The sequence below is a fragment of the Ciconia boyciana genome, chromosome 3 (assembly GCF_034638445.1).
Source record: "Ciconia boyciana chromosome 3, ASM3463844v1, whole genome shotgun sequence".
Lineage (NCBI taxonomy): Eukaryota > Metazoa > Chordata > Aves > Ciconiiformes > Ciconiidae > Ciconia > Ciconia boyciana.
This window is the reverse complement of record NC_132936.1, coordinates 111,699,655-111,713,030: the sequence shown is the minus strand read 5'-3', so window position 1 is coordinate 111,713,030 and position 13,376 is coordinate 111,699,655. Positions and strand designations below refer to the sequence as shown.

At 40.8% G+C, this 13,376-nt stretch overlaps 1 protein-coding gene across 1 annotated transcript in view; it reads left to right on the top strand.

The window, feature by feature from the left end:
- The window catches only part of FSHR (follicle stimulating hormone receptor), an 81,430-nt gene that overhangs the window by 42,628 nt on the left and 25,426 nt on the right, over positions 1-13,376 (top strand). Inside the window, exons 3-4 of the mRNA XM_072858457.1 lie at positions 11,807-11,881; positions 12,274-12,348. Coding sequence (XP_072714558.1) covers positions 11,807-11,881; positions 12,274-12,348 — 150 coding nt within the window. The remainder of the gene's footprint in view (positions 1-11,806; positions 11,882-12,273; positions 12,349-13,376) is intronic.

Sequence of the window (13,376 nt, the reverse complement as noted above, 5' to 3'; positions counted from 1 at the left end):
CATAATTGACAACACACACTGTTTATTCAAAAATAAGCTTGGTTTTGCCTGTGTTTCTTAGTAGCAGACTTAAACGTGCTAACAAGTAAAGTGGCTTTTCATGAGCCTTCATCTGTCAGTACCAAGGAGCCTGTTTTGTATTCCCAGGACCCAGAGTACCTCTGAATAGCACATTATGTTTTCATCCTGCTGTGCTGCCAGGCACTGTGCTTTCAGGGTAAGAGATAACGTGTTAATGACTGAAACAGGCTGTAAAAATGAGGGGGAAATTGTGTCACTGATGGGCAATTGCTCAGGTCACTAGACAGAGGACTTCCTAATGGGATCTCAGCTGAGCACTGCACAGGCTTAAATCCCAGGGAGCATCTTCCTGTGAACTGGCCAGTCTCACCTTATTCCAGGTTTCAGGGATCCTTCCCACACAGGGAGATTGAGTTCAGATGTAGCTACATTGATAAAAATCTATGACATATTTATTCTTGATTTTGATGGTGTGCAGTCAACATCAGTCCCAGCAATGTGAGAGTAAGATGTCTTTTTATCTGCAGATCTAAGGATGCTTCTGTTCTCCATATTTTGTGAATTTGTTGGCAGGTTAAAAGCTTTCTGCAATCGGGGTAAGTAGCAAAGCTCTCATTTGCCACAGCTCCTTTTGTTCATAGGAGAGTGAGTAATAGCAGAACAGCGACCATGCTTTGGGGAAGATCATCCAGGAGCCCGCTCCTCCTCTTCTTGCCGGTATTGACTCTCAGTAGCCTTTTCAAAAAATCTATAGAGCTTACTCCAGCGCTGACCTTGTCTCATCATATTGATTGTTAGTAACTGAAGGCTAATTAGGAAGCAAGTTGCTATGGTAATTTTTGAGTCATACATATAAAGAGAAAATACTGCTAAAACCACTAGTGCATGGTGACTATTAGCATAGTTAAACAAATTAAAAAATGTAATTCATTCAGATTTATTCTGGAATTCAAATGAAGGTACAATATACAACAAGGAAGTTTTTCCTTTGCTACCACATTTTCCTCTTTCGTAGTCATTTTGTTCTTTTATTTGTCTGTTGAGTGAGTTATGCATAATTTTAAGACTAAATGACGAAGTAGACTTTGGGTTGTTCTCCACTCCCCCACCCCACAGCCCACACAAAATATGTCACAGCAAGCTTCATGTGACAGGAGAATGGCTGAGGCAGAGGGTAATAGGACTTGGAACCCCCCAAATTTCTAGGTCACTTGTTCATATCCAGTCCGTATGTGTGTGATGAATGGTTTATTTTCACATGGGTAGGTTGATGGCTTGCGTACCATGAGACGGTGATCTCAGCCTGTGCCCTCGGGAGCTGGTGATTCATTGCAAGCTCGGGCTGCTGCAGCTGGCTTTCAGCAGCAGCCTCTTTTGGCCAGACTTTGAAATGGCTCTGCAGCAGAGCTGGTGTCTCAGTGGGTGACCACGCTCCGTTGTGGGGCACTGCGGGAAGGTTGGATTGCTTTGGCTGTGCTGTGGCGCATCTGTGGATAAATGGAAGATTTTGCCAGTCACATCTAATAGAGTCTTTTCAACTTATGTTTAACTAAACGTGACCCAAAGGAAAATCAAGGGCATTCTTCCCTGTTTAACAGGGGTCTTCCTTCTCCTCCTTTGGCACCTTACTAGCTAGTCATGTCACGCACAAATCTTAGCTCTCCTAACGAGTCTCCATCTGCACAGCTTTAAGGAGGAGGAGGATATAAGAGCATGCATCCTGTTGCTACCCTTCTGGACAATTTGAATGATGAGGGAAAATGTATCTAGGGGAGTCACAGGACTGGATGGGAGATAGGAGTGTACTGAGTTCAGGTCATATCCAAGTGAACATGAGTTTCTCTGCTCCTCTCAGTCTTCACTGGATGAATGTCCTTAAATTGACTTTAGCAGCACATAAAGAAAAAAGTGAGCAGAAATGAAGCCACTGTGTAGCATGAATCTCTTTTAACAGGTCTCATAAATAAATGGAGTATTCTCTCTATGGCTTATTGGGACTTGTATGCTTGTAGAGTTGCATTCATTTAATTGAAAATAAGATAAAAAATTGATTACTAAGAAGTGTGTGTGACCAAAAAAAAGGGTGTTTAAATTTATTAGGATCAACTAAATGAGAATAAAATTACTCTAACAATGAAACAGATACATCTAGTTCGGGGCTTTGCATGGTCCTCGAGTTAAACAGGTGCCACTGTAGAGACAAGTCCTGAGCCTACCATTCTGAAGTAGCCACTTCATGTTATCAGTAATTTAGCCCCCAGGGAAAACACAAATTAAAAGTCCTTGTACTTAGCTGCTGCCTAATCTGTCCTCACCACAGGCTCCCACCTGGACATGGGGCACAAGGGATTCACCTGGGGAATTTCTTCCCCTCCATGTCTCTTAACCAGAGCCATCCTGCAAAGCCATCTTCTAACTAATAGAAAGAATATAATGAAACCCTATTACCTTTGTGTAGAAAAATGAGGTGTGTGCTGGTACTGCTGGTTGCTTTCTGTTTGCTGTACCTTTCTGCATGTAAGAAAAATGCATCCCTGTCCAGGGATCCAGCCCAAATCCTTGGGGATTTGAGTAACTTCAGGATAGAACATCTTTCAGAGAGAGCTCTGATAATGGTCTGTAATATACATGTTATATTTGTTTCTTCATTTTCCTGTTAAAATAATCCAAAAATACCTGTTTCATTTTCAGTCTGATGGAAGAAACAATATAGCAGTTGCCTTTTAGTTTTTAATTCGGTGTTTAACATACACAAAACATTCCTTTAAATCTGAAAAATTGCTCTCACAGGATTGCCTTTGAGTGTGTGTACTTCTGTGTCCTTTTGTGTATTGAGCTCTGTGCTTTCTAGAGACAACACTTATTTAAAATTGCAGGAAAATATGCACTCCTCTAAAATGTAGAATGTTAATGTATATACAGATACAATATATTAAAACCCATGGATTTCCATGCCTTCTGCTGCAGACAGAGTCTGAAATGTCCTTCAGTCTCAACTAAAGCAATGATAGCAATCAGAAATGATGGATTTAATTTTCTTTTTTTATTTTTTAAGTGTATTTCATCAACAAGACTTTTCCAAATGGTAATTTCTGTGGTTTGGGACCGCTTCAGGATTCCCCCCCCATCGGTAGTATTTGTTCAAAGTGTTTTACTCAAAACAAAAAAGGTTTTGCCAGGCTTGTGTGCTGTGAAAACACTATAAGTTCCAGTTTGTTTACATCATACAGGAAGCCAGACAGAAAAATATTGTAAGTATATGCAATGCAGTACAGCAAAGGAATAGACACAGCAACTTCTAAAGAAAACATCATTTTTTTATTCAAACCACATTTCTTGTTCAGCCTCCTTCTTTAAGAGCTGTGGCTGGGGAGGAAGATTCCTCTTACTTTTCCCCTGATGAAGAAGGAAGAACTACTTCAGATAAGGGTTTTTGCATCATCTCTAGCTCCAACTTCTTTCCATGTCCCCAGTTAGATATGACCCAGGATAATGTGGAGGAGAAGGGCTCCCAGGGAGCTCAGAGTGCTCTTACATAGGGGAAACAGGTCATTCGCAAGTGGCCAGGAATTGCCTTTGGGTTCTCAAGGGTTTTGCCTCATTCCTATGGAGACTCCCCTGGGAGAATCAGTACTGAAGGCTCCCCATCAGAGGGCTGAGTCCAGTCTGAGGACTTTCCTGTTAAAGCACTACAACAGCAGATGGTAGCAGAAAGCCTTTGTTTGTCTGGCGTTTCCACAAGCCTGACTTACGCAGCATAGCTGTGGCAGAGACCTTTCGTGGCGTACCCAAGCAACTTCCTTGTAAATGGGCTTAGATGTGCAGAAAGGCTGCTGCTGGCTGATGTTAGTGAGTAAGCACCACTGTGTGGCCATGGGTCTATTATTTTTATTGCTTTTATTGCTTTTATTGTGTGTATACACACACAAACATAGAAACATATTAATATATTGAATTTTGGCCCAAGTTTTATGACATGTTCCCTTCCCCCATTAAGACTTTCTTATCTGTGTGCAGTCCTGCAGTGTTTGCTGATGAAGAGGGTTATTTGTGTCAGGGAAACTCAGTTGGAAGCATGTGATTTTCCAAGGTTTCTTAGTGGAGAGCTGTTCAGTTATTTGTCAAATAAGACTCTAGATGTATTGAATCAGGCTCCTCTTTGCTGCCATCAGCCACTTGGCAAAAGGGTTAGGGATTGTATGTAATTCCCATGTTTGTATAGTATGTCATCTCTGCATCCTCTAATATAGAACCTGCAGATTTGGGCTTAATGGTAATTTTTTCTGCTTATGATAGCACAGTATCGCAATCAGATAAATAACCTTCATTGCACACTTGTTTTGTAAAGTTTTTGACTTAGTAGCTTCTTGCTGGTGCTTGTGTTTTCTCTGGCAGTCTGTTACAAGGCAGAGGTTTGGATTTAACTTTGGAAGCATAAAAGAATATCCTTTTCCCAGGTAGGTTATATCTGAGCGCCCCAACCATGCAAATATTTATGTAGTAAGGTCTTGGCTGAGCCTGGAGCCAAAGCTCAGGGATAAGAGTTTGTAGGGTCAAGGCCTCAGTTAGACACAAACCACAAAAATAGTAAGTAGTTTTTATGGAAGGGAAGAATGAATGCAAATAGAAAAGAAGACAGAAGGAAATCTCTGTGCTGGAAAAACATATTTCACAAGGAGACTGTAACATTGAATAAGAGAAACCTAAATCCCTTCAGGAGGACATTTGAAAGATGTAGTGGATGGTGTTAGCAGCTGTAAGATAATGTCTGTATTCATAATGGTGTTTAACATTAGGCAATGCTAATATTTTTCTCATGATGGGTCAAGTCATGGAGATTTATTTTCACTGAAGTGGGTGTAACATACTGCAGGATTTGCTCTGGTGACTACTCAGAGTCCTCTCATAAAACCGGGAAGATTTTTAATGCCAGAACTGAGGAGTAAGAGGGATTTTTTTACAATTTTCCCTCTTAGCTAAAAAGTTTAATTGTGCCTATCTGAGGCATTTGCTATTCTGGATCTTCCCATTTCTGTAATGCATTGGAGTCAGTAATGAACTGTCCTCCAGAGGCCTCTTATGCATGTGTGCTTCCTTAAAGCATGAAGCTTGTGTCAGCATCTCTGAACGAGGAGGTCACTTCCTCAGCTGAACAACCATCTCTGTCTGCCAGCATGGTCTCAAGATCCTCTGGAGCCCATCGTGTCTGAGAAAAAAGTGCCATTGCCAGGGTGGGTGTTTTTATTTTAGAGACATTTTTTGCCTTCCCTGCAAGCTTTTATAGTCAAAGGTAAAATTTAGTGATGCCCAAATGCAGGGTGCAGCAGGTAGGGCTGCCCTAGCAGCTGGAGGGCACTAAGTTATAAACCCCATCTTTCTGGGCTGCCTGTGTGGAGCCAGCATTTCTGCGGAAAGCTGCTGTGTCCTCCAAAGACCCAGTCGTTGCTTATTTGACTCTACAAAGCTTCATGCATTTTCAGCTTTGCTGGCCATAAACTAAAACTAGTATAATACATCCCCTTAGTGCTAGAGTATGAGGAGATATCTATCCCCCCAAACTGTACTGATTATAAAATCAATTCTTATAATGATGTGGCTTCTGCTGTTGCATCCGGTTGTTATCAGTTCCAATTCTGCAGACTAATCGCATGCTTTTTTAGATTAGAGAGACCAATTTAAAACTGTTACATGGACAATTAATTTGATGCAACCAAACTCTCAACAGTTTCATCTGGATTGCTGGCATGGTGCTAAAGCACCAATAGAAATAAAATCCCCTTTGCTTCCGTCTGCTGTGCGGAAATTTGCATTTTATTTTTCCCATGCCTGCATTGATTTGTTTGAGAATATGGTGTCATGCCCTTTGGAGAAGGCAGGAAGACACAGTACTGGTGCCTCCTGATAATCTCCTTGAAAGTCTTACATAGACGCTGTTTTGCTCTAAGTGTGAAATCACTATTAATACTCAGTTGGTTAAATGGGTATCCCACTTATTTAGTCAGGTCAGTACAACGCGTGTGTATATCTTCAGCAAAGTAAAGAGATGATGAGAAGAGTTAGTGCTTGAATTCATTTTTGAAATGTCAATAACTGCTAAGATATATTAGCCTGTAACTCCCTGGTGTTCAATAAATCATGGTAGGGAGACAAGTTTTTCATGTTCACAAGGAAAGTGGCAGGAGAAAGTGTCAACTATCTATTTTTAAAAGGTCAAAAGTCTCTAATACTTTTAAGAAAAATAGCTTTTCTTTTGTAACCTGTTTAAATCAATGTAGCAGCATTTTGCTGTCACTTTAGAAGGAAGTTTTCAAAAGGAGATTTCAGACTGACTTGTTTCTGATCAGACTGAAAGAAATAAGAGTTCCTCCATCTACGACATAGAGACAGAGGTAGCCAGGTGTTTAATTTTTCAGTTCAGACACATCGCAGGCTGTTCCCACAGGTGCTCAGCCAGTGAATGCTGGGCAGGATTGCCTGTGTGACACCACACTACTGCTAATTCCTTCTTAAGCTTGACATAAATTGTGGCATCAGTCAAACCACCGAGTAAAACTAACCTGGCAAATTGCTCTAAAGAGTATTTATATTTAAAGGAAGGGGGAAAAAGATAAAAATGGTTGGCCTTTTCTTTTCTTCCCTTTTTTCTTCCCTTTTCCCTTAAATCAATGCAAAGCTATTGATTTGTTGCAGTGCAGAGAGCCTAGTGAGGCCACCTGCTCTGGGAATCAGTACCTGATACCTCCAGTATTGCTGCTAATTGCAGGTACCTATAGAGTGAAAAAAATTGTTCACAGGAATCCCCAGGATATTTATGCCACAAAAACCTGCCTCAAAAGCTGAGGATAAAAGGCCAAAAGGCCCAATTATGATGTATCGCAGGAAATATAAGGTGAAGAGATCAAGTGTATAGCCCATGTATGTACCTGCTCTGGAAAGGAATTTAAGGAAAGCTGCAGGAGTTTGCAGGGAGTGGGTGGCACCCAGCTCTACAGAGGAGAGCGGTGTGGCTGGAGAGGGGGGAATCCCCCCTTCACACCGTGTGCCATGTCTGTGGGCAAGGTGCACGCACCAAACAAGTGCCCGAGAAACCTCAACACACAGGGCAGCCCCCTCTGCTAGTCTGCCACAGGGAGATGAAATGCGGAAGCCCATAAATCCCACGTTTACTGTGGTCATCACACAGCCAAGCTCACCACTTGGACACCAGTTACGCTATGTCATTCCTGCTGCTGGTATTACAAGGTCTTCGTGCTCGAGAGTGTATGTCCCTGGGCACCGTGTAAGGGACTGGTGCTGTGATCTGCCTCTAAGCTGGTCTTCTGCCATGCCTATGCTTTGCTCTTCTTTTGACACATTTCTGCTTACTCATCTATGTTAAACTTCTATATCTCTCTATATACACACATACATACACACACATTTGTTTTAAATAGGCACATTTCCTAGCAGGGGAAAAATGACCCTGTCCCTGTCTGTGTGACCCGCTCTGATCCTGAAAGCAATTCTTATCATAAAAGACATATAAATGTCCAGTCTTTTAATCTTTCATTATTTTGAAATGTGAGACCGCCTCGCTGCAAGACCATTAGTTTGTGAGTTTAATGCAGTCTTGGTTTTGCTGTAAGACTTTGATTAGTCTAAGAGACTTTTTCTTTAGAGGACTACAAAGAAACTGCTACGAACTATGAATTCCTTGCTAATAGAATTGTTTAAAAGGCCATTTCAATGTATCTTGATTTTTGTGGGTCGCGCTTTGAGTGCAGCAGGTTAGAAGAGGAATACTTCCGATGCTTCATGCTGGGCTCTGTCACAGATGTCATGAAGACGTAGCCCCAGCCCTGCCTAAGGGCAGCTTTGCAGGCAGGTTAAACCGAGCTAAGACTGTACTGCCACTTGGCAGCACCTTCCTTCTCCTCTTTGTTTTCCACCTCTCTCCCTACTGTCACTGGCTCTGGCTATCGCACATGCAAATGCTACGCTGCAGTCAGTTGCTTGTGAATAGGTAATAACGATTACAGTTTGCTACGTTAGTGGCAAATAAGAGGAAATTCCATAGTCATGTGATGTTGTCACATCTTAAAGTCTTAAGTTCTCTTTGAAGAAAAATAAAAACAATTATTCTTTGTGCCTTTGTAAAACATTTTTACTGAATAGTTTTTCCTCTTTTAGGTTGTGTTTGAGTAAACAATTTATACTTTTGAGGATCACTGTTGATTTCAATGGAGCTGTGCATGCAGGAAACTAAGCTTAGCAGACACCTAAGCACTTTGCAACCACTGGGTGGTTTGGGGTTTTGGAGATTCGGGGTTTTGTAAGAAATTACCCCTGATTGTTTTGCATACCATCTATTCAAAGGCTTGCATGCATCAGAAATGATGCTCAAATTGCCATCTGGATTTGCTGTGATAGCTAGCAGTAGAGCTAATAGTATCATTCATTACAAACAAACAACGTAATAACAGTCCCATCTTCTCTTGTGATGACATATAATAAGATATGCATTATGAGCAATCATCTGTTTGTGTGTATTTATATTGTAAGGCAAATCACTTGCACAAATACTAGCCAGCAATCCCCTTTTTCCATTTGTAGCCGCTGCTGCAGGTATTATTTGCTCTCCTCTACAGAGGATCTGAGTCTGTTGAGTCAGTTGTTTGATGTGAGCAGCAGTGGTTTGTACTTTTAATGCCAGAGATACCTGTATCGAAGATAGCGTTCTTTCGGTTTTCCATGAACAGGGTGTGCATTTTTTGCCAGGTACAAATAAATTGTTCATGCAAATTATGCAACCAAAACCCAGGCTAGTGCTGCCTGTTATTCACAGTGTGTGACTGATCTCCTAAACTGAATGTGTTCTTTTTAATTTATCCTTCTTACCTGAATAACAGCCTGTAACAGGTATATGGACATCCCAAAGGACAAGAACAGCAATGGCCTTCTGTCAGAAAACAGCACTTTAGTGCTGCAAACTGGGATTCATCTGTGAAGAACGATGATGAGTAAGGTCATCACCAACAGGATTTCCTGGAGACAGTGCAGCAGAGGATGCACAGTTCATTGTGTGGGACAGAGGGTCTTGTCCTTTTCCCTCACCCCACCGCAATCCCATGAACACAGAGGATGAAGCCCAGCGCTAGAAGGGTTACTGCCTCCTGCCATTGACAAGTTTCCTTTTTGTTCCCTTTACTTGTCTTGAGAGTCTCATAACCATGCTTGAGCTGGAAGACAGCAAAAATCATTTTGAATGGACATATTTTCATTACCTGTTTAAAAAAAATGACTGTCACCTTTGTACCTGTGAATGGGAATATTAGAATGAAAGCCAAAGTCATTTCCCAAATCTCTGAAACACCCCCCTTATACGAGTGTTATTTAATTCTTTTAAAAACTTAATCTTTTAGAAACTTAATCTTGTAAAAACAGTTTAGAGATTCCTATCTTCCTACCTCTCTTTCATTCCTTCCTTAACCATGCATTCTCCAAGCCTTCCAAAGTGTTGTAGCCTGCTTGTGCCCTACTTTGATCAGATCTGTTATCTTCGATTTCTCAAACCGAAACAAAGCCCATAACACATCCCACTCTTAGGAAGCCAAAACACTCTCCTGATGCTGAAACATTCAGTTTTAAGCATTCCATTAAAAGAGGTATATCATCCAAGTTGTTCCAAAGTTAGATAGCAGATTGGATCATAAAAAATTATTACCTTCAACAGCCCTATCTGTTGGGTGAGGTCACTACTGTATTGTGGTTTCTTAATAAACTTTTTTTGCCTGTATAAGGCCAACAAATCTGCAACATTTTTCCCTGAGCTGTTTAGTGGCATGAAATCTCTTCTGGCTAAATGGATTTGTTGGTATTAAATGTTCTGCTTTTTCTGTGATTTTTTTTTTTCGAGATAACTGATTTTTAGATTGTGGGGAATGGCAAATATACTGCTGACCGCCCAAAAAGAGCACAAGCAAAACCAAACCGAATCTTAAAAGTCTGAGACACCTCCCATGTTGTTAAATCTTCTAGACTGTAGTTAAGCAAGTGAATTGTACTGTCATATAAATACAGCATAGGGGGTGATTGCTTCTACCGTATATCTTATAATGCATTATTTTTAAAGAAAACAGGAAGATAATAAAAAGTCTTTGAAATATCCCTTGCAATGGCTGTGTACCTTGCATGGCGTGAAGGAATCTGAGTCTCAGTCGAAGCATTTTGTTGCTGCTGAAACCTAAATAATAAAGAGGAACCTGTTCACATGTGAGCTGGTGGTTCAGCACTGCTAAACAAACCCAGTTCTCATCACACCCTACTGAGCACCTATTGTCAGTCCTCATGTACTTTTATTTTCTTGTTCTCCAGTCAGTATAGAGCTCCCGGAGCAGAGGAGAGCTGGGTTTCTTCTGTAAAAACCTTGAGGAAACAGCAGGGAGATCTTATTAAAATAAAAAATATCAAACCACTGAGGCATTTTTTTAAAGCAGAAAAGGTCAGATGAGCAACTTACCTTCTTTTGCAAGGCTTTTGTTTGTCTTAAATGGGCAGGTAATTTGTCAGGTATGGTTCAGTTGTTAGTCAGAAGGAAGTGGACTGCTTTTTATATTGCTTGTAATAATCTTTGTGATTATTTTTGTGACTCTGCACCTATCATTACGATCTATTGTTTTACCTCAGGCCTGTTCAAACCTATTTGCAACCAATATAATTTCAAAAGAACAAGATATCCAGGAACAAGTGCCAGCCAGTTTGCAATCTGACTATTTATCCAAGGTTTCATTCCAAAGATGTGCACAGTTACCTTGCCATTAAAATCCAATAGACCATCACACTATCACCAAGTTATATCTGTATTACAAATTTTACTTCCTACAGCTGACCTCAGCCTGGGAAATAGCATTTTTGCATCATTTCCAAAAATGGCAGTGGGAAATCTTTTGGCATAGCTGTCGTTACCTCAACTTTCCTGGTCACTGCCAGCATAAGGGATGTAATCAGCACAGGTTGCACTGCAGTAATTACCCCTTGATTCACCAGGAGAACTCCTGAGCTCTAAATTACACCAGGGCCTGAGCCATCTCTTTGCCATCCCACAGATTAAGGGAGAAAAAAAATATGAATTCTGGACCAGCAGGAGATGCAATCTGATGTGTTGATAATAGAAAACTGGCCATTTTTATTCTGCAGTTCTGTGACTGGAAGCGGACATTAATTGTATACAGAAGAGATCAAATGAGGTTTTCTCCAAGGTATGGAAGACTTCTTCACGTCTGTGGTCTCCAGCTCCTGCTAATAAGGATGTGTCTGCTGGTGGCTTAATTTTAATCTCTGCAATTTACGTCAGGTCAAGACAGCATCATGTCCTACTGCTGAAGTTGTGTCATATCTCTTGGGAACTTTTTAGCTGTCTTCTCTATTTCAGTCGCCTTTCACCCCCTCTTTTCTTCACCAAGTTCAAAGCTTTCATTAAATCTCTGTCAGTAATTAGTAATGTCAGAGATCCAATAGCCAATGATGGATGGGCCCTGCCTTCTAATACACAGGGAACGGTGATGGCAGGAGGTGCAGGACGGCTGTTACAGATACAAACTTCAGCCTCAGATGTCCGTTCCTGACTGTTGTTGTTTGGCTTGGTGGCAGCTCATTGGTGTTTTGGGGGTCTGTTTTCTTATCTGATATCCACCTTATTTTTAAAACTCATCAGTCATCTAGGAAGAAGTTCCTTGCGAATTTTTCACTTGTCCATTCTCTGCTTCACCGTGGCTTGAAATATCTTGACTTTTAAATTTTTTTTCAGAGAGATCTCACAGAATGATGCCTTGGAGGTCATAGAAGCAAATGTGTTTTCCAACCTTCCCAAACTACATGAAATGTAAGTAATGAGCAATCTAAATTCAAAGGAGACAATTACAAATATTCATTATAAGCAAGTATCAAAGGTTTTGCAGTTTGTTTCAGGTAAGCTCTGAAGAATTCATAGAGATAAAGCAACATTTGAAATCTCCCTTTGTCTTTTCCATCTTCTTATCTAACTCTCCCTTTCTTTCCCTGGTCAGCCCGAAACTTATCCTCAAACCACTGCTAATATCAAAAGGTGGTGGGGTCTGCCAGTCTGTGGTAGGCCGCTCCTTGAAATCGTGCAGATCTTCTGCTGTCAAAAAGACGATCTCAGCGTATAGTACCACTACATCATGGGAGAACCACAGATATTTTAAGATCAATATATTGATGTATTTCCTCTGATGTTTCATTTTCTCTTTGCAGAAGAATTGAGAAGGCCAACAACCTCGTGTACATTGATCAAGATGCCTTCCAACACCTTCCGAGCCTCAGATATTTGTAAGGTCTTTTGCTCTTTGCAAGTACTATAGTCATTTTGAATGATACAGATGTGTTTCTGTCCAACCTGTGCTGAGCACTTTTGGTAATAAGACAGGGTAATGCCCTCTCTCCCCCTGCTAGTTGCACATTGTCAATCCACATTTTCATCCCCAGACCTGCACACAGTCCTCAGAAAAGCTGAAGATAATACCCTTCATGGAGTACTCACACACATAAGATTCTTGAGCCTTTCTAAGCAACAGGTTGAAACTAAGTGATGAGAAAGGAATTGGGCCTTTTTTCTGTCTATAAAAACAACTTTAGGTTGAAAATCCTCCCAGGAGCTTTGGGACAAAATCTCTCTCATCTGTCTTTGCTACGGCTCTGCCTTCTGTTATACATCACACATGGTATTAAGCATTCTCTTTTCTTTAGCAATGGCAGTGCTATAGCAATGGTTTTCATTAACGCTTGATGTGAGATGATTAAAACCTTAGAGTACAAACATACTGGTGTATGGTATAACTTTATTTCATTAGCCATCCTCGTCAAGAATGCCGCTTGCACAACTGTGGTTGCCACATCTGCTCCCATGGGGTTGCCATCACAATTCAGTGATAATTGAATCTATCCTTAAAATAAACTGTTACGCAAAAATATTTTCACAGCTTTTAGCATGTGATCTTAACATGACTAATAATCTCTCCTTTGCATAAAACCCCAATGAAGTCCAATGAACTCCGTTTAACAGTAATTGTTTTTAATGGCTGTAGCTTAAATAAACTCCCACGGTGTTCTTTGATGAACAACGGCATGTACACCTAGCAGGATATTAGCTTATCTTTTGTATGTCCATCCTCCTGAGCACATGTACCTAACCTTGTTTTCCTTACTTACACAAGAAGCCTTACTCATCCAAGAAGCCTGATCGTGATTTCTACATTTGAGTACATAAGAGTAAGTGTTTAATTGTCTGGTTGGATATTTCTTAAAGTTGGGATGAAATCAGGTCAGTGGTCTAATAAGCATAGCTCCCAGTAAGCTAA